At 48.9% G+C, this 26,610-nt stretch overlaps 3 protein-coding genes across 14 annotated transcripts in view; 2 read left to right on the forward strand and 1 right to left on the reverse strand.

Annotated features, from left to right (window-relative positions):
• EFR3B (EFR3 homolog B) overlaps nucleotides 1–26,610 on the forward strand; it is a 316,353-nt gene that overhangs the window by 241,835 nt on the left and 47,908 nt on the right. The window lies entirely within an intron of this gene.
• On the forward strand, nucleotides 10,821–15,341 carry CHRNA2 (cholinergic receptor nicotinic alpha 2 subunit). The gene is made up of 4 exons (XM_064415801.1): nucleotides 10,821–10,850; nucleotides 11,632–11,741; nucleotides 12,729–13,824; nucleotides 15,216–15,341. Exons 1-4 carry the CDS (start codon nucleotides 10,821–10,823, stop codon nucleotides 15,339–15,341), a joined length of 1,362 nt encoding a protein of 453 aa, XP_064271871.1.
• The window catches only part of PTK2B (protein tyrosine kinase 2 beta), a 58,270-nt gene continuing 49,885 nt past the window's right edge, over nucleotides 18,226–26,610 (reverse strand). For all 6 annotated transcript variants that reach the window (XM_064411507.1, XM_064411506.1, XM_064411505.1 and 3 more), the window contains 7 exons: nucleotides 24,654–24,800; nucleotides 22,647–22,682; nucleotides 22,347–22,374; nucleotides 22,037–22,083; nucleotides 20,654–20,797; nucleotides 19,257–19,337; nucleotides 18,226–19,141 (listed from right to left, as the gene is read on the reverse strand). In XM_064411507.1, coding sequence (XP_064267577.1) covers nucleotides 18,926–19,141; nucleotides 19,257–19,337; nucleotides 20,654–20,797; nucleotides 22,037–22,083; nucleotides 22,347–22,374; nucleotides 22,647–22,682; nucleotides 24,654–24,800 — 699 coding nt within the window. In that variant the 3' untranslated portion in view covers nucleotides 18,226–18,925. The remainder of the gene's footprint in view (nucleotides 19,142–19,256; nucleotides 19,338–20,653; nucleotides 20,798–22,036; nucleotides 22,084–22,346; nucleotides 22,375–22,646; nucleotides 22,683–24,653; nucleotides 24,801–26,610) is intronic.

Raw genomic sequence — 26,610 nt, forward strand, 5'->3', positions numbered from 1 at the left:
CCCAAACCCTGGATCCCAAATCCCCCAAACCCCAAAAATCCCCAAAATCGCAAAGGACAAAAATCCCCCAAATCCCCAAAATGCCCAAAATCTCAAATCCCAAATCCCGAAAATCCCCAAAATCCCAAAGATCCCAAACCCAAAATCTCAAATCCCAGATCCCAAATCACAAAAATCCCAAATTCTCCAAAAAACTCAAAAACCCCAAATCCCAAAAATCGCAAAAAAACCCCAAAATCCCAAATCACCCAAATCCCAAGAATCCAAAAAATTCCCAAAATCCCCAATATCCCAAACCCCCAGAATGCCAAAAAAGTCAAAACTCTCAAACCCCCAAAACCCCAAATCCCAAAAATCCCAAAAGCCCAAACCCCAAAATCCCCCAAAACACCAAAACCCAAAAATGCAAAAAATGTCCAAAATCCCAACCCCCCAAAACCCCAAACCCCAAATCTGAAATCCCAAAAATCCACAAAAATCAGAAACCGCAAACCCCCAAAATTGCAAAAACCCCAAACCCCAAAAATCCCAAAATCCCCAAAACCCCCAAACCCCAAATCTGAAAACCCAAAACCCCCAAGAAAATCCCAAAATTCCCAAGCCCCAAAAATGTCCAAAATCCCAACCCCCAAAAATCTCAGAAACCCCAAAAATCTTAAAACCCCCAAACTCCCAAAATCCCAAATCCCAAAACTGTCAAAAACCCCAAATCGGAAACCCCAGAAATCCCCAAAAAATCAGAACCCCCAAAAATCTCAAAATCCCCAAAAACCCCAAAATCTGAAAACCCAAAAACCCCAAGAAAATCCCAACCCCCAAACCCCAAAAAGCCCAAAAATCCCAAACCCCAAATCTGAAACCCCAAAAAATCAGAAACCCCAAACTCCCAAAAACCCCAAAAACCCCAAAAGCCCCAAACCCCAATTTTTTTCGCCCCCTTTTCCCTCTCCCCATCCCCAAAAATTCCTTTTTTCCGCCCTAAAAATCCCTTTTTCCCCCTCCAAAACCCCAAAATTCTCGGGTTTTTTCCCCTAAAAGTCCCCTTTTCCCACCCCAAAAAAATTCCCCAAAATTCCCATTTTTCCCCCCAAAAAATCCCATTTTTCCTCCCAAAATTCCCATTTCCCCCCAAAATCCAAATTTTTTCCCCAAAAAATCCCCCAAATTTCCCATTCCCCCCCAAATTTCCCCAATAAATCCCCCCAAAATTCCATTTTTTCCTCTAAAAATCCCCCCAATAAATCCCTTTTTTATCAATAAATCCTATTTTTTTCCCCCCCAAAAAAATCCCATTTTTTCCTTAAGAAAAACCCCAATTTTTCCCCAAAAAAATCCCCCCAAAATCCCTTTCCCCCCCTCGAAATTCTCCAGTAAATTCCCCCAAAAATTCCGGGTTTTTTTTTCCCCTAGAAAATCTCCAAAAATCCTATTTTTTCCCCTCAAAAATCCCAAAAAATCCCCCAATAAATCACATTTTTCCCCCCAAAAAAATCCCATTAAATCCCCCATAATTCCCATTTCCCCCCCAAAAAACCCCTAAAATTCACATTTTTCTCCCCCCATAATTCCTCATTAAATCTCAAAATAATTCCAATTTTTTCCTGTAAAAAAAATCCCCCAAAATCACATTTTTCCCCTCCAAAATTGCATTTCCCCCTAAATCCCCCAAAATTCTTATTTTTCACCAAAACCCCCAAAATTCCCATTTCCCCCCCCAAAAAATCCCAATTTTTCCAAAAAAAACCTCCAAAATTCCCATATTTCCAAAAAATTCCTCATTTTCCCCCCAAAATTCTCATTTTTTCCCAAAAACTCCCCCAAAATTCCCATATTTCCAGAAAAATCCCCCCAAAATCCCATTTTCACCACAAAAAAATCCCCATTTCCCCCCCAAACCTCCCAAAATTCCCATTTTCACCCCAAAAATCCCAATTTCCCCCCCAAATTCCCTTTTTCCCCCAAAACTCCCAAATTTCCCATTTCCGCCCCAAAAAATCCCATTTTTTCCAAACCCCCCCAAAAATTCCCATATTTCCAAAAAAATCCCTCTAAAATCCAAATTTTCACCCCAAAAATCACATTTTTCACCCCAAATAAATCCCCATTTTCCCCCCAAACCTCCCAAAATTCCCATTTTCACCCCAAAAATCCCAATCTCCCCCCCGAAATTCCCTTTTTTCCCCAAAAATCTCCCCCCAAAATTCCCATTTTCCAGCCAAAAAATCCCAATTTTTCCCAAAACCCCCCAAAAATTTCCGTATTTCCCAAAAAAATCCTCATTTCCCCCCCAATTTCCCCTTTTCCCCAAAAAACTCCGCCAAAAATTCCAATTTTTCCTCCAAAAATCCCCCCAAAATCCCATTTTTCACCCCAAAAATCCCCATTTTCCCCCCAAATTCCCATTTTCCCCAAAAACTCCCCAAAAAAATTCCCATTTTCCCCCCCGAAAATATCCAAAAAATCCCATTTTTCACCCCAAAATTCCCATTTTTTCCCAAAAACTCCCCCAAAATACCAAAAAAATCTCATTTTCCCCTCAAAAATCCCATTTTTCACCCCAAAAATCCCATTTTTCACCCCAAAATTTCCCATTTTCCCCATTCCCGTCCCTCCCCTGGCCCCGCCCCTTTCTCTTAGCCCCGCCCCGTTTCCCTTTAGCCCCGCCCCATTTCCCTTTAGCCCCGCCCCTTCCCCTTAGCCCCGCCCCTTTCCCCTCCCGCCGTTCCGGCTCCTCGGGAATTTCTCCCTCCCGCAGGTAAGGAACTCTCGCGGGTTTTTCGCGCCAAAAAATGAGAATTTCCCGCCAAAAATTTGATTTTTCCCCCCGATTTTCCCTCCCGAAATGAGATTTTCCTGACGATTTTCCGGTTTTTGCGCCAAAAATGGGATTTTTTTGGGTTTTTTTTGGAAATTCCCCCAAAAATCGGCGGAATTCCCGCGGGGTTTTTGTGGGGGCGGGGGCTTTATTTTAGGGGGAGTGGCGGGGAAGGGGTTAAATCCCGAAAAAGGGGAAATAGGGGGAAAAAGGGGAAAAAGTGGGAAAAATTAAAGGAAAAGTCGGGGAATATCCTGGGAAAAATAGGGGAAAAAAGGGGGAAAAGCCTGGGAAAAGGGAAAAAAATCCCCAAAAAATTCCGGGAAAAACAGGGGAAAAAAACGGGGGAAAAATAGGAAAAAAGTGGGAAAAATTAAAGAAAAAGTCGGGGAAAATCTGGGAAATGAATAGGGGAAAAAACGGGGAAAAACCTGGGAAAAGGGAAAAAAAATCCCCCAAAATTCCGGGAAAAACAGGGAAAAAAACCGGGAAAAACCGGGGAAATAAAGGGGGAAAATCCGGGAAAAATCCTAAAAAAAGTCAAGGAAAATCCAGGAAAAACAGGGGGAAAAAACGGGGAAAAAAGGGGGGGAAAAGGGGAAGAATCCTAAAAGAAAGTCGGGGAAAATCCGGGAAATGAATAGGGGAAAAAACGGGGAAAACCTGGGAAAAGGAAAAAAATCCCCTAAAATATCGGGGGAAACAGGGAAAAAAACCGGGAAAAATCCGGGGAAATAAAGGGGGAAAATCCGGGAAAAATCCGGGAATAAAAAGGGGGGAAATCCGGGAAAAATGGTAAAAAACCCAGGAAATATCCTGGAAAAAATAGGGGGAAAGAGTGGGAAAAACCGGGGAAAAAAAGGGAAAAAAAACCGGAAAAAATCCGGGGAAAATCCGGGAAAAAATCAGGGGAAAAGGAAAAAAAATCCCGGGGGGAAAAAAAAAATCGGGGGAAAACCGGGGAAAAAAAACAAACAAAAAAAAAACCCAGGGAAAATCCTGGGAAAAAAAACGGGGAAAAAACCTGAAAAATCAGGGAAAACTGCTTAAAAAATCCGGGAGAAACAGGGTTAAAAAGCACGGGAAAAAACCGGGAAAAATCCTTTGAAAATCCGGAAAAAAGAATAATAAAGAAAAAAATCCGCCCCCCCCCAAAAAAAAAAAAAATCGAGGAAAAATCCTGGAAAAAACCTTGAAATGTACAGGAAAAATCCTGGGGGGGAAAAAGGGGGAAATCTTTTAAAAAACGGGGGGAAAAGATTAAAAAATCTGGGGAAAATTAAAAAAAAAAAAAAACAAATTAAAAAATCCTAAAAAAAAACCCGGAGAAAATCCCTATAATAAATAAATAAATAAATAAATAAATAAATAAATAAATGCAATAAAGGGGAAAAATTCCTCCCCCCCCCCCCCCCCAAAAAAAAAAAAAAAATCTGGGGAAAAAAAAAGGGAAAAAAAAATCATGGGAAAATCCTAAAAAAAAAAAAAAATCTGGAAAAATTAAAAAAAAAAAACATTTAAAAAAAATTCCCCAAAAATCTTGGGAAAATCTCCCCCAAAAATCCAGGAAAAATCTTTTAAAAAATCCATGAAAAATCCCAGGGGGAAAAAAAAATCCCCCCCAAAAATCCTAAAAAAATTTCCTGTCGGGGGGGGGAAATCCTGGGAAAAAGAACCCAAAAATCCCCCCCCCAAAGAAATGCTGGAAAAGCCCAGAAAAATCCTGGAAAAAAATCCCAAAAAACCCTGAAAAAATTCTGGGAAAATCCAGGAAAAAAACTGGAAAAATCCCCCAAAAATCCTGGAAAAATCCTGGAAAAATAAAAAAATAAATCCCCCCAAAAATCCCCAAAAATCCCAGAAAAATAAAATTAAACCCTGGAAAAATCCCCAATAACCCCAGAAACATCCCAGAAAAAAACCCAAGAAAAACCCCTAAAAAACCCCCGGAAATAATTAATTATTGCTGTAATTAATGTATGAAATTAATCCATTAAATTAGTTCTTAGTGCATTTTTTGGGAACGTGTTTAATTAATTATTTACTTTATTTTTAACATTAAATTAATTTATTTTGGTGTATTTGTTGTAATATGTGAAATTAATTAATTATTAATGCATTCATTTCTAATAAAATAAATTAATTTGCTAATGATGTATTGCTTTTTAAGTTATTAAATGAATTCTTAATGTATTTCATACACTTAGTTAATCAATTATTAAGGTATTTATTTTTAACACATTAAATTAATTGTTATTAATCAGTTATCAACACCCATTATATAATTATTCCTTCCCTAATTACATTAATTAATTACATTATGTTACATTATATTAATAATTACATTAATTAATTACATTACATAATAGCCATAAATAATTAATACTTATTTCTATTTAACTAGTTCTATAGAACTAGTTAATTCAACTTACTTGTAATAAATTGAATTTATTTTTATTATATTCTAATTCTATTGATAATAAATAAATTAATTAATTCTATAATTACAGGATACATAGCTTTGTTCATTTCCTATTTACATAACCCTCATTAATTATTAATTATTAATCAACTATTTCCATTTCCAGCAGGATTTCCCGGCCTCTCCGTGGGAATTTTCATTCCCTAATTACCCAGCCTTGATTGATTATTAATTAATCATTTCCAGCGGGATTTTCCGGCCTCTCCATGGGAATTTTCTCCCTCTGGGTTCTGCTCCTCCTGCTGCCAACGGGTGAGAAATTGCCCCAAAAAAATCCCAAAAATCCCCCCAAAAATCCCCCAAAATCTCACAAAAAATTCCCCCAAAATCTCCCAAAAATTCTCCCCAAAATCCCCAAAAATTGCCCCAAAATGCCCCAAAATTTACCCCAAAAATGCCCCAAAATTCCCCCAAAAGTCTCCCAAAAGTCCCCAAAAAATTTCCCAAAAATCGCCCCAAAAATCCCTCAAAATGATCCCAAAAATCAACCTGCAGTTCTCCCAGAATTTCTCCAAAAATCCTGGAAAATTGCCCCAAAACCCCCCAAAATTAGTCCCCAAAACTCCCCCAAAATCATCCCAAAAATCCCCCCAAATACCCCAAAAATCGCCCCAAAACTCCCCCAAAATCATCCCAAAAATCCCCCCAAATACCCCAAAAATAGCCCCAAAAATCTCCCAAAATCATCCCAAAAATAGCCCCAAAACTCCCCCAAAATCATCCCAAAAATCCCCCCAAATACCCCAAAAATACCCCAAAAATCCCCCAAAATTGCCCCAAAACCATCCCAAAAATCCCCCAAAATCATCCCAAAATCGCCCCAAAAATCCCTCAAAATTATCCCAAAATTCCCCCAAATTTTCCCCAAAAGTCCCCAAAAAATTGCCCCAAAAATCCTCCAAAATTGCCCTAAAAATCAACCCAAAGTTCTCCCAAAAATTTCTCAAAAAATCCTGGAAAATTGCCCCAAAACCCCTCAAAATTAGTCCCCAAAATTTCCCCAAAATCATCCCAAAAAATCCCCCCAAAATCGACTAAAATTCCTCCAAATTCCCAAAATTTTCCCCAAAATTCCTCCAAAATTCCCCCCCAAAATTTTCCTAACATTCCTCCGAATTCCCAAAAAAATCTCCTAAAATTTACCAAAAAAAAGACCGAAAATATCCCCAAAATTTCCCCAAATTTCCCCCCAAATTGCCCCAAAATTATCCCAAAATTCCCACAAATTTTGCCCAAACTTCCTTCACAAATCCTCCAAAATTCCCGCCAAATGCCTCCAAAATTCCCCCAAATTTGCATTAAAATTGCTCCAAAATTCCCCCAAAATTCTCCCCTCAAAAATTCCCCCAAAATCACCCAAACCCACCCCAACATTCCCCCCAAATTCCCACAAATTTTGCCCAAACTTCCTCCACAATTCCTCCAAAAATCTCCCAAAATTCTCACAAAAGTTGCCCCAAAATTGACCCAAAAATTCCTCCAAGTTTGCTAAAAAAGTGCTCCGAAATTCCAAAAATCGCCCCAAAATTTCCCCACAAAAATTCCTCCAAATTCCCAAAATTTTTCCCAAAATTCTTCCAAAATACCCCCAAAATAATATCCCAAATACTTTTGGAATAATTCCTGAATAATTCCCAAATAATTCCCAAATAATTCTCGAATAATTATGGAATAATTCCCCAATAATTGCCAAATAATTCCCCAAAAATTCCAGAATAATTCCTGAATAATTGCCCAATAATTCTCAAATAATTCCAGAATAATTCCGGAATATTTCCCCAATAATTCTGGAGTAATTCCCAAATAATTTCCAAAGAATTCCCAAATTATTCCCCAATAATTCCAGAATAGTTCCCCAATAATTCCAGAATAATCCCAGAATAATTCCCGAATAATTCTGGAACAATTTCCAAATAATTCCCCAATGAATCCCGAATAATTCCCAAATAATTCCTGAATAATTCCCCAATAATTCCAAAATAATTCTGGAATAATTCCCCTATAATTTCCAAATAAATCTCAAATAATCCCAAATAATTCCCAAATAATTCCCCAATAATTCCTGAATAATTCTTGAATAATTCCCCAATAATTTTTAGAAAAATTCCCCAATAATTCCCAAATACTTCTGGAATAATTCCCAAACAATTCCAGAATAATTCGCCAATAATTCCTGAATAATTCCCCAATAATTCCAGAATAATTCCCAAATAAGTCCCAAATAATTTCCAAATAAATCCCAAATAATTCTGGAAGAATTTCCAAATAATTCCTGAATAATTCCAGAATAATTCCAAATTAATTCCTGAATAATTCCCCAATAATTTTGGAATAATTCCCCAATAATTGTGGAATAATTCCCAAACAATTTGAGAATAATTCCTCAATAATTCTGGAATAATTACCAAATAATTCCCGAGTAATTGCCAAATAATTCCAGAATAATTCTGGAATAATTCCCCAGTAATTCCCCGTTAAGTCCCAAATAATTCCCCAATAATTTCTGAATAATTCCAGAATAATTCCTGAATAACTCCCCAATAATTGTGGAATAATTCCCCAATAATCCCTGAATAATTCCCCAATAATTTCCACATAATTCCCCAATAATTCCCCAATAATTTTGGAATAATTCTGGAATAATTCCCCAATAGTTTCCAAATAAATCCCTAATAAATCCCTAATAATTCCCGAATAATTCCCCAATAAATCCCTAATAATTCCCTAATAATTCCCAAGTATTTCCCCAATAATTCCCAAATATTTCCCGAATATTTCCCCAATAATTCCTGAATAATCCCCGAATATTTCCCCAATAATTCCGGATGAATTCCGGATGAATTCCCAAATTGTTCCGGCTGCAGCGGCGGCGGGGCCGCGCAGCCACGCCGAGGACCGGCTCTTCCAGCGCCTTTTCTCGGGGTACAACCGCTGGTCCCGGCCCGTCCCCAACACCTCCGACGTCGTCATCGTCCGCTTCGGCCTCTCCATCGCCCAGCTCATCGACGTGGTGCGTCACCCCCGCCATTCCGGGGCCCAAATTCCCGGGATTCTGGGCTCGAAATTCCCAGGATTCTGGGGTGGTAATTCCTGGGATTCTTGGTCGCAGTTCCTGGGATTCTGGTGTCAAAATTCCCAGGATTTCACTGCGTGAAATTCGCGGGATTCCACAGCCATAATTCCCGGGATTCTGCAGTTGAAATTCCTGGGATTCCGGGGTCACAATTCCTGGGATTCTGGGGTCAAAATTCTCAGGATTCCACAGCCGCAATTCCTGGGATTCCACAGTACAAAATTCCTGGGATTCCGGGGTGGTAATTCCTGGGATTCCGGGGTGGTAATTCCTGGGATTCCATGGTCGCAATTCCCGGGATTCTGGTGTCAAAATTCCTGGGATTCTGGGGTCAAAATTCCCGGGATTCCATGGTCGCAATTCCTGGGATTCTGGGGTCGAAATTCCTGGGATTCCGGGGTCAAAATTCCCGGGATTCCATGGTCGCAATTCCTGGGATTCTGGGGTCGAAATTCCTGGGATTCTGTGGTTGCAGTTCCTGGGATTCTGGGGTCGAAATTTCCGGGATTCCATGGTCGCAATTCCTGGGATTCTGGTGTCAAAATTCCCGGGATTCCGGGGCCGAAATTCCTGGGATTCCGGGTTCGAAATTCCTGGGATTCTGGGGTGGTAATTCCTGGGATTCTGGGGTGGTAATTCCTGGGGTTCTGTGGTCGCAGTTCCTGGGATTCTGGTGTCAAAATTCCCGGGATTCTGGGGTCGAAATTCCCAGGATTTCACTGCGTGAAATTCGCGGGATTCCAGAGCTGTAATTCCTGGGATTCCGTGGTTGCAATTCCCGGGATTCTGTGGTCATAATTCCCATGATTCCATGGCCAAAATTCCCACGATTCTGCAGCCATGATTCCTGGGATTTTGAGGTCGAAATTCCCGGGATTCCACAGCCGTTATTTCTGGGATTCCACAGTGCTAATTCCCAGGATTCTGCAGTTGAAATTCCTGGGATTCTGGGGTTGTAATTCCCGGGATTCCGGGGTCGAAATTCCTGGGATTCTGCAGCCATAATTCCTGGGATTCCGGGGTCAAAATTCCCAGGATTCTGCAGCTGTGACTCCTGGGATTCCAGGGTCATAATTCCTGGGATTTCGCAGCTGTAATTCCTGGAATTCCGTGGTTGCAATTCCTGGGATTCTGGTGTCAAAATTCCTGGGATTCCGCAGTGTGAAATTCCCGGGATTCCACAGCCGTAATTCCCGGGAATCCAGGTCTGAAATTTCTGGGATTCCGTAGTGCTAATTCCCAGGATTCCATGGGACAAAATTCCGGGGGTTCTGCAGTGCGAAATTCCCAGGATTCCGGTGTTGTAATTATCGGGATTCCATGGTGTGGAATTCCTGGGATTCACCAGCCATAATTCCTGGGATTCCATGGCCGAACTTCCTGGGAGTCGGCGGTCGTAATTCCCGGGATTCCATGGTCCTAATTCCTGGGATTCTGAATCTGTAATACCCAGGATTCTGTGGTTGAAATTCCCAGGAATCCACGGTTGTTATTCCCGGGATTCTGCGGTCATGATCATTCCGAGGACACTTCCCACCATCCCAAGTGGTTCCAGCCATTCCTTGGGCACTGCCAGGGATCCAGGGATTCTCTGGGAATTCCAGCCCAGCCGGGAATTCCTTCCCAAGATCCCACCATCCCAAGCTCCCCTTTCCCACTGGAAGCCATTTCCTGCCTCCTGGCCCTCCAGCCCTTGCCCAAATCCCAGCTCTCCTGGAGCCTCTGCAAAAGGCTCGAAGGATTCCCTGGATCCTTCCCTGATCCAGCTGCACATTCCCGGCTCTCCCAGCCTGGCACTGGATCCATCCCCATCCCGACTCCTCCTGGAGAAGGAATTTCGGGATCCAGGGGCTGCCCTGGGAATTGGGGACTCCAGGAAGGGTCTCCCTTCCCTTTTCCATCCCCAAATTCCATGAAAATCCCTGGGGATGGATCCTGAGTGTCCTTGATTCCAGAATTCCCCTTCTCCTTATCCCACATCCCCTATCCCATATTCCCATATTCCCAGATCCCTTTATCCCCACCCCTCTCCCATTTCCCGATCCCTTTCCCACCAAATCCAATTCCCTGCTGCCCTCTAGTGACCACAAATCCCGGGAAAACTCATCCCGGGAGCCTGCCCCGGTGGGGGCCGGAATTTTGGGATCCCCTGGAATTCTGGGAGAGTCCCTAAATCCCTCGGGATCCCCTGGCTCATCCGCATTTCCCACCGCAGGATGAGAAGAACCAGATGATGACCACCAACGTCTGGCTGAAGCAGGTGCCAGGAACGGGATTTGGGATCGATCGGGATTTGGGATTGATCGGGATTTGGGATCGATTGGGATTTGGGATTGATCGGGATTTGGGATCGATCGGGATTTGGGATCGGGATTTGGGAATGAGATTATGAAGTGGGATTTGGGATCTGGGATTGGGAATGGATTTGGGAATGGGATCTGGAGAAGCAGATGATGACCACCAACGTCTGGCTGAAGCAGGTGCCAGGAACGGGTCCCACATCGGGAACGGGATTGGGGAATAATTCCGGAATAATTCCTGAATTAGTCGGGATTAATTACATAATTATTCTGGAATATTTTCAGAATAACCCCAGAATTATTCGGGAATAATTCCAGAATAATTCCGGAATAATTCTGGGAGTGGGATTTGGAAATGAGATTTGGGATTGGGATTTGGGAGTGGGATTATGGGAACAGGATTTGGGATTGGGATTTGGGATCAGGATTTAGGATTGGGATTTCAGATCAGGATTGGGAATGGGATGTGGGAGTGGGATTTGGCATTGGGATTTGGGGGTTGGATTTGGGAACAGGATTTAGGAATGGAATTTGGGATTGGGATTTGGGATTGGGATTTGGGAATGGAATTATGGGAACAGGATTTGGGATTGGGATTTGGGATCAGGATTGGGAATGGGAATTGGGAATGGGATTTGGGGGTTGGATTTGGGAGTGGGATTTAGGAATGGGATTTGGGAATGGGATTTAGGATTAGGATTTGGGATTGGGATTTGGGAATGGAATTATGGGAACAGGATTTGAGATTGGGATTTGGGATCAGGATTGGGAATGGGATTTGGGGATGGGATTTGGGGGTTGGATTTGGGAACAGGATTTGGGAGTGGGATTTGGGAATGGGATTTGGGGGTTGAATTTGGGAATGGGATTTGGGAGTGGGATTTGGGAATATCCCTGCCCGGGGTGGTTTGGGGACATCTCCATGGATCTGATCCGTGGATCCGCTTCGCGTTCCCGGCAGGAATGGAATGACTACAAGCTGCGCTGGGATCCGGCCGAGTACGACAACGTCACCTCCATCCGGGTGCCCTCCGAGATGATCTGGATCCCGGACCTCGTCCTGTACAACAAGTGAGCCGAGAATTCCTGGGACAGCTGGGAATTCCATAAATGCCTTCCCATCCCATCCCATCCCATCCCATCCCATCCCATCCCATCCCATCCCATCCCATCTCATCCCATCCCATCCCATCCCATCCCATCCCATCCCATCCCATCCCATCCCATCCCTTCTCCAACCAAGGCTCATCCCAAGGCTCATCTCAAGGCCATCCCAAGGCCATTCCCGCCCATTCCCTGTTTTCCAGCACCAACGATGACTTTGCCGTGACCCACATGACCAAGACCCACCTGTTCTCCTGGCCCATCCCACTATCCCATTATCCCATTACCCTATTATCCCATTATCTCATTATCCCATCCCATCTTCATCCCTTCTCCAGCCAAGGCTCATCCCAAGGCTCATCCCAAGGCTCATCCCAACCCCATTCCTGCCCATTCCCTGTTTTCCAGCACCGATGGTGAGTTTGCCATGACCCACATGACCAAGGCCCACCTCTTTTCCTGTCCCATCCCATCCCATTATCCCATTGTCCCATTATGCCATTATCCCATTATCCCATCCCACCTTCATACCTTCTCCAATCAAACCCATTCCTGACCATTCCCGCCCATTCCCTGTTTTCCAGCGCCGACGGCGAGTTCGCCGTGACGCACATGACCAAGGCCCACCTGTTCTTCTGTCCCATCCCCTCATCCCATTATCCCATTACCCTATTATCCCATTATCTCATTATCCCATCCCATCTTCATCCCTTCTCCAGCCAAGGCTCATCCCAAGGCTCATCCCAAGGCCGTTCCTGACCGTTCCCGTGCATTCGCTGTTTTCCAGCGCCGACGGCGAGTTCACAGTGACCCACATGACCAAGGCCCATCTTGTCTCCTGTCCCATCCCATTATCCCATTATCCCGTTATCCCATCCCACCTTCATCCCTGCTCCAGCCAAGGCTCATCCCAAGCCCGTTCCTGACCGTTCCCGCCCATTCCCTGTTTTCCAGCGCCGACGGCGAGTTCGCGGTGACGCACATGACCAAGGCCCACCTCTCCTGGGACGGCACGGTGACGTGGGTGCCGCCGGCCATCTACAAGAGCTCCTGCAGCATCGACGTCACCTTCTTCCCCTTCGACCAGCAGAACTGCAAGATGAAGTTCGGCTCCTGGACCTACGACAAGGCCAAGATCGACCTGGAGAACATGGACCACCACGTGGACCTCAAGGACTACTGGGAGAGCGGCGAGTGGGCCATCATCAAGGCCGTGGGCACCTACAACTCCAAGAAGTACGACTGCTGCACGGAGATCTACCCCGACATCACCTTCTACTTCGTCATCCGGCGCCTGCCGCTCTTCTACACCATCAACCTCATCATCCCGTGCCTGCTCATCTCCTGCCTCACCGTGCTGGTCTTCTACCTGCCCTCGGACTGCGGCGAGAAGATCACGCTCTGCATCTCCGTGCTGCTCTCCCTCACCGTCTTCCTGCTGCTCATCACCGAGATCATCCCGTCCACCTCGCTGGTCATCCCGCTGATCGGCGAGTACCTGCTCTTCACCATGATCTTCGTCACGCTCTCCATCATCATCACCGTCTTCGTGCTCAACGTGCACCACCGCTCGCCCAGCACGCACGCCATGCCGCCCTGGGTCCGCAGGCTGTTCCTGGGCCTCATCCCGCGCTGGCTCTCCATGAAGAGGCCGCCGGCGCCGCCGCCGCCGCCCCGGCAGGGCGCGGCGGGACAGTACGACCGCCCCGGCACGCGGCTCAGCACGTCGCGGTGCTGGCTGGAGACCGACGTGGATGACAAGTGGGAGGAGGAGGAGGAGGAGGAGGAGGAGGAGGAAGAGGAGAAAACCTATCCCAGCCACCCCGTGGAATCCAAGGAAACGCAATTCCGCTATGGCGACGGCGGGAAGGAATCCGCGGGTTCGGGATCGCGCGGATCATCCAAGGGGAAGGAGGAGAAGGAGGAGGAGGAGGAGAAGGAGGAGGAAGGCTTGGAGCAGGGCTTGGCGCTGTCTCCCAGGATGCTGAAGGCGCTGGAGGGGGTGCAGTACATCGCGGATCACCTGCGGGCCGAGGACGCCGACTTCTCCGTGAGTTCTGGGAGGCGGGGATGGGGCTGGAGGCCCCGAAATTGGGAAGTTCTGGGATCTGTGGATGGGGCTGGACACCCCAGAATTGGGAAGTTCTGGGATCCATGGATGGACTTGGAGATCCCAAAATCGGGATCACGGATGGGGTTAGAGGTCCCAGGATTGGGAAGTTTCCTGAGCACCAAAAAATGGGAATCGCAGTTCTGGGGTCTGTGGAAGTGTCTGGAGATCCCAAAAATGGGAAAGGAAGTTCTGGGATCTGTGGATGGGGCTGGAGATCCCAGGATTGGGAAGGGCAGTTCTGGGATCCACAGATGGGCTTGGAGATCCCAAAATTGGGAAGTTTGGGGATCCATGGATGGGGTTAGAGGTCCCAGGATTGGGAAGGGCAGTTCTGGGAGCCATGGATGGGCTTGGAGATGCCAAAATTGGGAAGGGCAGATCTGGGATCCATGGATGGAGCTGGGGATCCCAAATTGGGAACGGAAGTTCTGGGATCTGTGGATGGGGCTGGAGATCCCAAAATTGGGAAGTCTCCTGAGATCCCAAAAATGGGAAGGGCAGTTCTGGGATGCATGGATGGAGACGTCAGTTCCGGGATCCAGGTTTGATTTTTGAGGACGCAAAAATGGGAAGGGCAATTCCAGGATGCTGGTTTGGTTTCCCAAGATCCCAAAAATGGAAGGGCAATTCTGGGATCTCCAGATGGATCTGGAGACCCCAAAACTGGGAGGGGCAGATCTGGGGTCTGTGGATGGCACTGGAGATCCCAAAAATGGAATGGGAAGTTCTGGAATCCACGGATGCGAGTGGATACCCCCAAAAAATGGGAAGAGCAGTTCTGGGATCCATGGTTGGGGCTGGAGATCCCAAAACTGGGAAAGGAATTTCCGGGATCTGTGGATAGGGCTGGAGATCCCTAGATTGGGAAGGGCAGTTCTGGGATCCCATTTTGGATCCTGAGATCCCAAAATTGGAAAGAGCAGTTCCGGGATCCGTGATTGCTTCCCAAGGACCCAAAACCAAGGAGAAGATCCATGATCCATCTCCCACCTCCAGGGACATTCCCTGTAGGATCAGTCAAGGGTTCCTCCAGCTCCCGCTGCCTTTGGGAATGTTGGAGATCCCTCTCCCACCCTTGGCACCGGGCCCAGAGGCCGCATTCCCGCTTTTCCCAAAGTGGATTTGGAAAACCCCGGCTGGGATCAGCTCCATCCTGGAGACCTCCATCCCCCACCTCAGGATTCCCGCGAAAACCCCAAATTTTTCCCAGAAATGCGGTGTCTCCTCACCCCGAGGAGATCCCCAGAAACCTCTGGTTGGTCTCCTAACCCCACCAGATTCCCGGGAAGGGATTCCCGAGGGATTCACGGCACTTTTCCCGCCGGCAGGTGAAGGAGGACTGGAAGTACGTGGCCATGGTGATCGACCGGATCTTCCTGTGGATGTTCATCATCGTCTGCCTGCTGGGCACCGTGGGGCTCTTCCTGCCGCCCTACCTGGCCGGGATGATCTAGGATCCGGCTGGGATGCCCCGGGAATGGCGGGAATGTTGGGAATTGCGGGAATGGCGGGAATGGAGGGAATGGTGGTGGCCGCATCCCGCCGGATGCTGGTGGGGACGTGGAGCTGTGGGGAATCTCCGGTGGGGATGGAGGGTGGAGAAGGGGACGGGGTGAAGGGTGGTCTTGGGATGATGTGGGATATGGACGTGATCCCGTGATCCCACCATCCCAGGAAGTGGTGGGAGAGGGATAAGGCTTCGGATGGCCCGTGCAGAAGGGACATGGACACAATCCCATAATCCCATGATCCCATAATCCCATGATTCCATAATCCCATGATCCCAATCCCACATGATCCCCGGAAATTGTGGGACAGGGATAATGCTGTGGATGGTCCGTGCAGAGGGGACATGGACATGATCCCATAATCCCATGATGCCATCATCCTGTGATCCCACAATTCCCGTGATCCCAGGAGGTCATGGGACAGGGATAGCACTTGGGATTGTCTGTGCAGAAGGAACACGGACAAAATCCCATAATCCCATGACCCCATAATCCCGTGATCCCACCATCCCACATGATCCCAGGAGGTCATGGGACAGGAACAAGGGTTCGGATGGTCTGTGCAGAAGGGATTTGGACATGATCCCATAATCCCGTGATCCCTGGAAACTGTGGGACAGGGATAACACTTTGGGTTGTCTGTGCAGAAGGAACACGGACATGATCCCATGATCCCAAAATCCCAGGAGGTCATGGGACAGGGATAACACTTTGGATTGTCCATGCAGAAGGGATATGGACAGGATCCCATGATCCCATAATCCATAATCCCATTATTTTACCATCCCAGCATCCCAGGAGGTCATGGGACAGGAATAACACATGATCCCTTAATTCCATGATCCTATAATCCCATGATCCCAGGAAGCTGTGGGACAGGGATAACACTTGGGATTATCCGTGCAGAAGGAACACAGACATGATCCCATGATCCCACAATCCCAAAATCCCAGGAGGTCCCTGCTCCTCCCAGGTGTTTCCCTTCTCCAAGCCTCCAGACCAAGCAGCTTCTTCCCACCCCATCCCACACTGGAACTCGGCCTGGAAATGGGAACATCCTGGAAATTGGGGTGGCTTTGATGGGAAAATCCACCTGGACAATTCCCACAGATCCCAGAAATCTCCAAGAATCTCCCGGGATCTCCACCAGCTTTGGCTGGAACAGCGGGAATCCACACTCGTGGATCCATCCCAATCCTCCCCATCCCAACTCAGATCCCAAATTTTTCCAGCTCCGACACCTTCTGAGATCCAGCTTTTCATTCCCAGCTTCCATAAATCCTCCAGGCCCTTTGGAAGCACCTTCTCCATTTTTCCACGCTCTTGAGAAATACCAAAATTTTTCCCAGAAGAAGGAGCACGGACATGATCCCACGATCCCAAGATCCCAGGAGGTCCCTGCTCCTCCCAGCTGTTTCCCTTCTCCAAGTCTCCAGACCAAGCAGCTTCTTCCCACCCCACCCCATCCCACACTGGAACTTGGCCTGGAAATGGGAACATCCCATCTGGAAATTGGGGTGGCTTTGATGGGAAAACCCACCTGGACAATTCCCATGGATCCCGGGATCTCCAGGAATCTCCTGGGATCCCTGCTGTCTTTGGCTGGAACAGCAGGAATCCACGCTCCTGGATCCATCCCAATCCTCCCCATCCCACCTCAGATCCCAAATTTTCCCAGCTCTGAGATCCAGCTTTTCATTCCCAGCTTCCATAAATCCTCCAGACCCCTGGGAGCACCTTCCCCATTTTTCCGCACTCCTGAGAAACACCGGGATTTTTCCCGGCAGAAGGAGCGCAGACATGATCCCACGATCCCAAGATCCCAGGAGGTCCCTGCTCCTCCCAGGAGATTTTTCCCGGCCCGTTTTCCCTCCTGGAGCACGACTGGGAAGATTTCAGGGAACGCTTGGAGCATTCTGGAGTGAAATCACCCGGAATTAACGAGGACACGGAAGGACAGGCACATCCTGAGGGTGTCCTTGCCGCTTCCGGAGCTGGAGGACAGACGGATCAGGCACGGGGACACCTGGGGGGAGTGTCCAAGCAGGATCAGGCCAGGATCTCCTGGATACGGAGAGGGATTTCCCGGGAAGGTCGTGGCTGGTTCGGTTGGAGCTGCGTCGCTCCAAGGGGATGGGTTTTACCAGGACACTGGTAAAATCTGGGAATTATGGAATTATCTGGGTTGGGAAAGCTCTTGGAGATGGAGTCCAAGCGTTCCCAGCGCTGCCGAAGCCACCCCTGATCCGTTTCCTACCAAATCCACATGGAATTAAATCCATCCAGGAACGGGGACTCCACCACTGCCCAGGGCTGGGAAACCCTTTCCATGAAGGGATTATTCCCAAAATCCCATAAATCATTCCCAATATCCCATAAACCTCCCCCGGCACAGCTGGAGGCCGTTCCCTCTCACCCCATCCCTCATTCCCTGGGAGAAGATCCCGATCCCACCCGGCTCCGCCCTCCTGGCAGGGAATTCCAGAGGGAGAAGCTCCCTCAGAATCCTCATTTTTTTTCCAGGATTTTTCCCAGCTCCAGCTGCTCCATTCCCTTCCCAGAACACCCTCCAGCCCCTCCAAATCTTTGGAATGAGAGGTCACCACCCCAAACTCTGGGGTGGGTGGCCCCAAATGTGGCCTTGACCCCTCCACCCTTTTTTGGGAAAGCCCCACTTTGGGCATTCCCAAAAACGCTCATCCCATTCCTTGGGCAATTCCATTCCCGCCGTCCCAAGAAGTCTCCAACCATCCCAACCATTCCTCTTCCCAAGGAAACCACTCCTCTTCCCATGGAAATTCCAGGGGAACAACAGGAAGGACAGGCCATGGCAGGATTTGGCGCACAGTTTATCCAAGCCGGGGGGAAAAAAAAATAAAATTTGGGAAAACTGCGGGGAAAAACGCTGGGGAAAAGCCCGAATCGCCCGGTTCCCAACCGGAAGCACAAACCCCGCCGGAGCCGCGCGGTTTTGCCGGCGGCGCTCACACAAAACTTGGGAATAATGCAGCTGGGAGAGGCAACGTTCTCCAGATTCGTGTCCCTTCCCAAGGCCGCCATCCGTGGGGGGGCCCATCCCTCCCCGAATTCCGAAGGCTCCGGAAGCGGCTCCCGCTCGCCGTCGTTAAATAAACTCTTCTGTACAACGTCCAAGGGGAAAACGCCGGCGGGAATTCCGGCTCCCCCCAAAATCCGTGCGCCCTCGGCTCCCGGCACGCTCCAGGTCCCCGTCCCGCCGTGCCGCCCGCGGCCATCCGCGCTCAGAGCATGGATCCATGGATGCGCCGAGATGGATCCCGCCGGATCCTCCCCCCCACCAAAACCCCCCTTTTTTTCCAAGGAAAAAAACCCCCAAACCCCCATTTTTTTTTCCAAGGAAAACCCCACCGGATGCCTCCCGTCTTCCGAAGAGCGACGCGACACTGACAGACACGAGGCGGCTGCAGGAGGAGCGGGAAGAGGGAGAGCGGGAAAAAACCACGGGAGACGCCACGCCAAGCCGACTCCTCCCGGATCCGGAGTTTTCCGCCTCATTCCGAGCACGGCTTGACCAGCTCGGCCTGGAGCTTGGCCTGGTCCACGGCGTCCAGAAGGTTCTTGGCGTCCACGGCCAGGGCGTGGGAGGCCGTCAGCATCTGCCGCTGGAATTCCGCGCTCAGGGAAGTGCCGGAATTCTGCTGCGCCAGGCGCATCTTGCTGATGAGGTTGGCCAGGTCCTTGTTGAGGAGCTTCTGGGTGCCCTCGATCTGGGAGGGATTTTTCAGGAAATTCCAGGTATTTTTCGGGAAAATTCCTGGAATTCTCAGGGCGGGATTTTCGGGAATGTCATCCCCCCACCCACCCCGTTGCCGGCGTTCCTACCTCGGTGCGGGAAGAGGACGGAAGGTTGGGAAGGATGTCGTCGACGCTCCCGATGAGCTTCCGTAGGGAAAGGCCGATGTTCTGCGGGAAGGAAGGGTTGGGATGGATCCAGGCATGGATCCAGGCATGGATTCCCGGTGGGAATAGTTTGGGTGGCGGAGGGGAGGGTTCCGTCCAGGAGAGGGGAGTGGTGGGAGAATCTTCCAGGAATTGAGCCAAGGTGAAGGTGGGAATGTGGGAATCGCTCCCAACCATGGATCCAAGGATCCAAGGAGGAGTTGGGAATGTGGGAATCGCTCCCAACATGGATCCCAGGATCCAAGGGAGGAGCTGGGAATGTGGGAATCGCTCCCAACATGGATCCAAGGGAGGAGCTGGGAATGTGGGAATCGCTCCCAACATGGATCCCAGGATCCAAGGGAGGAGTTGGGAATGTGGGAATCACTCCCACCATGGATCCAAGGGAGGAGCTGGGAATGTGGGAATTGGGTCCCACCATGGATCCAAGGATCCAGTGGAGGAGCTGGGAATGCTGGGATTGGTCCCACCATTGATCCAAGGAAGCAACAGGGAATTGGTTCAAGGATCCCAGGGAGGAGCTGGGAATGCTGGGATTGCTCCCACCATGGATCCCAAGATCCAAGGGAAGAACAGGGAATTGGTTCAAGGACCCCAAGGAGGAGCAAGGACCATGGGAATCGCTCCCACCATTGATCCCAAGATCCAAGAGAGGAGCTGGGAATGCTGGAGACTCCACCATTGATCCAAGGATCCAATGGAGCAGCTGGGAATGCTGGGATTGCTCCCACCATGGATCCAAGGATCCAAGGGAGCAACAGGGAATTGGTTCAAGGATCCCAGGGAGGAGCTGGGAATGCTGGAGTTGGTCCCACCATTGAGCCAAGGATCCAATGGAGGAGCTGGGAATGTGGGAATTGCGTCCCACCATTGATCCAAGGATCCAAGAGAGCAACAGGGATTGTTGGAGATTCCACCGTTGATCCAAGGATCATGGGAGGAGCTGGGAATGTGGGAATTGGGTCCCACCATTGATCCAAGGATCCAATGGATCACCTGGGAATGCTGGGAATTGCTCCCATCATGGATCCCAAGATCCAAGGGAGCAACAGGGAATGTTGGAGATTCCACCATTGATCCAAGGATCATGGAAGCAACAGGGAATGCTGGGATTGCTCCCACCATGGATCCAACAGAGGAACAGGGACATTGGAGATTCCACCATTGATCCAAGGACCCAACGGAGGAGCAGCTGGAAATTCGGGAATCGCTCCCTCTCACGGACACACCCCCTTCCCAAGATGGCAGGAGCCGCTCAGGAGGCTGATTCCCACCTCCCTCTCCCGCCATCCAGGGAATTCCAGGGAATTCCCGCCTACCTTGACCACCAGGATGTACCCCTCGGGTGGCACCTGGCTGATCTGGTTCTTCAGCTGCAGCACGGCCCGCACCAGATCCATGACATTCCCGTAGACCGGATCGTCCGTGCGGTCCAGGTTGGCCGTGGGTGCCGGCTGGATGGACTGAGGGGAAACCGCGACAATGGGATCAGAAATCCCGGGAAAAGCGGGGGAAGATCGACGTCTTCCCCTGGTGGAAGGTGGGATGGGGCTTGGGGCGACCTGGGAGAGGGGAATAATTCCATGCCCATGGAATGGGGTGGGATTGGAGGTCTGTGGATCCCATCCCAAATGATTCCAGGATTCTGGGATCAAGGACACTCAGGATCCATCCCGAGAGATTTTTATGGGATTCAGGGATGGAAAAGGGAAGGGAGACACTTCCTGGAGATTCCCAATGAAGCTCCTGGATCCCAAAATTCCTTCTCAAGGAGGAGTCAGGATGGGGCTGGATCCAGTGCCAGGCTGGGAGAGCTGGGAATGTTCACTGGGATCAGGGAAGGATCCAGGGAATGCTTGGAGCCTTTTCCAGAGGCTCCAGGAGAGCTGGGATTTGGGCAAGGGCTGGAGGGCCAGGAGGCAGGGAATGGCTTCCAGTGGGAAAGGGGAGCTTGGGATGGTGGGATCTTGGGAAGGAATTCCCGGCTGGGCTGGAATTCCCAGAGAATCCCTGGATCCCTGGCAGTGCCCAAGGATGGATTTGGATCACCCTAGGATCATGGGAAGTGTCCCTGGGATGGGATTGATCCATGGATCCCATCCCAAACCATTCCGGGATTCTGGGATCCAGGACACTCAGGATCCATCCCGAGGGATTTTTTTTTTTTAATCTGGGGCTGGAAAAGGGAATGGAGACCCTTCCTGGAGTCCCCAATTCCCAGGGAATTCACTAGATCCCAAAATTCCTCCTCAACAAGGAGTCGGGATGGGGATGGATCCAATCCAGAAGAGCTGGAGAAGGATTTGGGAAAAGGGCCTGGAATGGCAGGACAGGCAAGGGTCCCACCATGACCAGAGGGTCGGGATTTGGGATTTTGGGATCTTGGGAAGGAATTCCCAGCTGGGAGGGTGGGGGGAGGGGCTGAGCTGGAATTCTCAGAGAATCCCTGGGAATGTCCAAGGAAAGGCTGGATCACCCTGGGATCATGGGAGGTGATTCCCTGGAATGATCTTGAAGGTCCCTTCCTACCCAAACCATCCTGGAATTCTTTGGGAAATCCTGGTCGGCCCCACTCAAAATCCTGATCCCATCCATGATCCTGATCCCATCTGACCCCTCTGGAGCTGGGAATGGCCGGAAAATTCCCACCCCGTGGATTCCAGAGGCGGAAAAGCAGGATTGGGATCCATCCCAGGTCTTACCTGAGCCCCGAGTCTCGGAGGCTTCTGGGGGGGCCCCGTGAATTGCGCTGCGCCGGGAAGGAGGGAAAAGGGAGGGAAATCATTCCCGAGGATCCCGGGGAAACGTGGGAATGCCGCGGAATCCCGGGATCTCGGCCACGTCCCCTCCCCAACCTTCCCTGCCCCATCCCAGCTTCCCCCCGGGATCCCGAATTTCCCGGGATAAACAGCTCGGGAAAAATGGGATTTCACTCGTGGAGCATCCAGGGGGGGGAAACATTCCCGAGGTTTCCAGGTGGGAATTCCGGGGTGGGAATTGGTGGGAACTCACTGTAATCCGTCTCCTTCTCCGGGAGAAGCTGAGGAGGGGAGAAAAAACAGGAATTAGAGGCTCCAAAATTCGGGATGGAGGGAAGAGGGAGGAGGAGCCCCAAAATTTGGGATGGAGGGAGGGAAGAGGGAGGAGGCGTCACCATTCCCTGCTGGAATGTTGGGAAGGATCCTGGGATGCAACCCCCCACCTCGGGATTTCCCGTTTTCCGGCTAATTTTCCCAAATAAAGGAATAAATGTTGATCAGAAAGGGAAGGAGGAGGTGCTGGATATTCCCAAAAAAGTCTGGGATCACTCACCGGGGGAATGTTGTTGTTCAGGAACACCTTGGGATCCTGGAAAAGGGGGGAAAGATGGCGTGAGGTGGGGGAAAAAGGGGAAAAAGGGGGAAAAAGGGGGGGGAAATGGGGAAAAAGGGGGGAAAAGTGAGAAAATGGGGAAAAAAGGAGGGAAAATGTGAAAAAAGGGGGGGAAATGGGGAAAAAGAGGGGGGAAAAGGGGAAAAATGGGGAAAAGAGGAGGGGAATAAAGGAGGGAAAAAGGGAGAAAAAGGAAAAAAGGGAAGGAAAATGAGAAAAAAGGAGGAAAAATGGAAGAAAAAGGGGGTAAAGGGAAAAAATGGGGAAAAGGAGGAAAAAGTGAGAATGAGAAGAATAAAGGGAGGGGAAAGAGGAAAATGGGGAAAAAGGAGGAAAAGGGAGAAAGAGAAGAATAAAGTGCAGAAAAAGGGGAGGAAAAAGGGGAAAAATTGGTAAAAAAGGAGGAAAAAGGGAGGAAAGGGGAGGGAAAGGAGGAAAAAAGGAGAAAAAAGGGAAATGAAAGCGAAAGGGGGAAAAGGAAAAAGGGAGAATGAGGAAAAAAAGGGGGAAGATGGGAGGAAAAAGGGAGAAAAGGAAGGGAAAGCGGGAAAAAGGGGAAAATGGAAGAATAAAGGGAGGGAAAAGGAAAAGAAAAAGAGGGCAAAAGAGGAAAAAAGGAGAAAAAGGGAAATGGGAGGAAAAAAGGTGGAAAATGAGGAGAAAGGGGAGGGAAATGAAAAGAGGGGGTAAAAGGAAGGGAAAAATATGGAAAAGGGAAAAAAGGGAAGAATAAAGGGAGAAAAAAGAGGAAAAGGGAAAAAAAGGGGGAAAGCAGGGGAAAATGGGGAAAAAGGAAAAAGGGAGAAATGTGGGGGGAAATGGGGAAAAGGGGGGGAAAAGAAGGGGAAAGGGAGAAAAAGGGAAATAATGAGAAAAAGGGGAGAATAAATGGGGGGAAAGTGGAAAAGGGGGGGAAAGGGAAAAAGGGGGGAAAAGGGGAAAAAAGGGGGGAGAATGAGGTGAGAACGGGAGGAAAAGGAGGGATCTTGGGAAGGAATTCCCGGCTGGGCTGGAATTCCCAGATAATCCCTGGCAGTGTCCCAGGAAAGGTTGGAGCAGCCTGGGATGGTGGGGTGGGAATGGGATGGGATTGAAGGTCCATGGATCCCATCCCAAACCATTCCGGGATTCTGGGATCAAGGACACTCAGGATCCATCCCCAGGGATTTTTATGGAATTTGGGGAATAAAAAAGGGAAGGGAGACCCTTCCTGGAGTCCCCAGTTCCCAGTGAATTCCCAAAATTTCTTCCCAGATCAGAGTCGGGATGGGGATGGATCCAATGCCAGGTTGGGAATGGAGGAAATTCCCTGGGAAATTTGGATTGTGGGAATTTGGGAAGGAATTCCCAGCTGGGCTGGAATTCCCAGAGAATCCCTGGGAATATCCAAGGAAAGGCTGGAGCACCCTGGGACAGTGGGATTGGAATGGGATGGGATTGAGGCTCTCTTCCCACCCAAACCATTCCGGGATTCTGGGATCACGGACATTCAAAATCCATTCAGGGGAATTTTTATGGAATTCGGGGATGGAAAAGGGAAGGGAGACCCTTCCTGGAGTCCAGAATTCCCAGTGACCCCCTGGATCCCAAAATTCCTGTTCAAGGAGGAGTCGGGATGGGGATGGATCCAATGCCAGGCTGGGAGAGCTGGGAATGGAGGGAATTCGTGGGAAAGGGGAGCTTGGGGTGGGTTTGGGAAGGAACTCCTGGTTGGAATTCCCAGAGAATCCCTGGGAATATCCAAGGAAAAGTTGGAGCACCCTGGGATTGCAGGATTGGAATGGGATGGGATTGAAGCTCCCTCCCCACCCAACCCATCCCAGAATTGTTGTGGAAACCCCAAGGAAAGCCCAGAACACCCCGGGAGTGGATCCCTGATGGGATTCCCACTCCTTTCCCACCCAACGAGATTCCCGAGGAATATTTTGGGATGGCGGGGCGGCTCACCAGGCTCTGGACCTCCTGGCGGAGCCAGCGGTGGTCCTCCAGCATCTCCTTCTGCTGGCGCTCCATGGCCTGCTCCACGCGGAGCCGCTCCAGCTCCAGCAGCTGCTGCGCCTCCTCGCGGCTGCCCGGCCGCTGGAAATCCTCCTCCTGCCGGAATTCCCGGAAAAAACAAACAGCGGGATCCGTCGGGATCCGTCGGGATCCGTCAGGGTCGGGGATGCGGGGGGGGGTTCCACGACGGGGGATTGTTACTGAGGAATTGGGTGGGGTGGAGGGGAGGGGAGGGAGGAAATGGGGGGAAGGGGGAAAAGGGGAAAATGGGGGAAAAGTGGGGAAAAGGAGAAATGGGGGAAAAGTGGGAAAAATAGGGGGAAAGGAGAAAATGGGGGAAAAGGGGGAAAAATAGGGGGGAAAAGGAGGGAAAAGGGGAAAAAAGGAGAAAAGGGAGAATAGGAAGAAAAGGGGGAAAAGGAGAAAATGGGGGAAAATGGGGATAAAGGGGGAAAAGGGGGAAGGGAGGAAAAGGGGAAATGGGGAAAAAGTGGGGGAAAGGAGAAATGGGGAAAAAGGGGGGGAAAGGGGGAAAAGGGGGAAAAGGGGGAAAATGGGAAAAAGGAGAAAAAGGGGGAAAGGGGGAAAATAGGGAAAAATGAGTAAAAAGGAGAAAAGGGAGAATAGGAAGAAAAGGGGGGAAAGGAGAAAATGGGGATAAAGGAGGAAAAAGGGGGAAAAGGGGGAAAGGGAGCAAAGGGGGAAAATAGAGATTAAGGGGGGAAAAGGGGAAAGGGAGAGGAAAAGGGGAAAAAGGGGAAAAAAGGAGAAAAAGGGGGAAAATAGGGAAAAATGAGAAAAAAAGGAGAAAAGGGAGAATCGGAAGAAAAGGGGGAAAGGAGAAATGGGGGAAAATGGGGATAAAGGGGGAAAAGGGGAAAAGAAGGGAAAAAAGGGAAAACTGGGGAGAAACGGGAGAATAGGGAGAAAATGGGAAAAGTGGGGGAAAGGGGGAAAATGGGGAAAAAAGGGGAAAGGGGAAATGGGGGAAAAAAGGGGAGAAAAAAGGGAAAAAGTGGGGAAAGGCAGAAAAGGGGGAAAAATGAGAAAAAAAAGGAGAAAAGGGAGAATAGGAAAAATAGGGGGAAAAGAAGAGAATGGGGGGAAATAGAGATAAAGGGGGGAAAAGGGGAAAGGGTGGGGGAAAAGGGGAAAAAAGGGGAAAAATTAGAAAAAGGGGGAAAGGGGGAAAATAGGGAAAAAATGAGAAAAAAAGGAGAAAAGGGAGAATCAGAAGAAAAGGGGGAAAGGAGAAATGGAGGAAAATGGGGATAAAGGGGGAAAGGGGAAAAGAAGGGAAAAAAGGGAAAACTGGGGAGAAACGGGAGAATAGGGAGAAAATGGGAAAAGTGGGGGAAAGGGGGAAATGGGGAAAAAAGGGGAAAGGGGAAATGGGGGAAACAAGGGGAGAAAAAAGGGAAAAAGTGGGGAAAGGCAGAAAAGGGGGAAAATGAGAAAAAAAAGAAAAGGGAGAATAGGAAAAATAGGGGGAAAAGAAGAGAATGGGGGGAAATAGAGATAAAGGGGGGGAAAGGGGAAAAAAGGGGAAAAAATGAGAAAAAGGGGGAAAGGGGAAAAATAGGGAAAAAATGAGAAAAAAAGGAGAAAAGGGAGAATAGGAAGAAAAGAGGGAAAAGGAGAAAATGGGGGAAATGGGAAAAGGGGAAAGGGGGAAAAGGGGAAATGGGGAAAAAGTGGGGGAAAGGAGAAATGGGGGGAAAGGGGAAAAAGGGGAAAAAGGGGAAAAAGGGAAAGGGTGGGGGAAAGGGGAAATGGGGGGAAGGGGGGAAAAATGGGGATAAAAAGGGAAAAGGAGAAAAAGGGGGGAAATGGGGGAAAATGAGAAAAAAAGGAGAAAAGGGAGAATAGGAAGAAAAGTGGGAAAAGGAGAAAATTGGGGGAAAAT

This window comes from Passer domesticus, chromosome 3 (assembly GCF_036417665.1).
Source record: "Passer domesticus isolate bPasDom1 chromosome 3, bPasDom1.hap1, whole genome shotgun sequence".
Taxonomy (NCBI): domain Eukaryota; kingdom Metazoa; phylum Chordata; class Aves; order Passeriformes; family Passeridae; genus Passer; species Passer domesticus.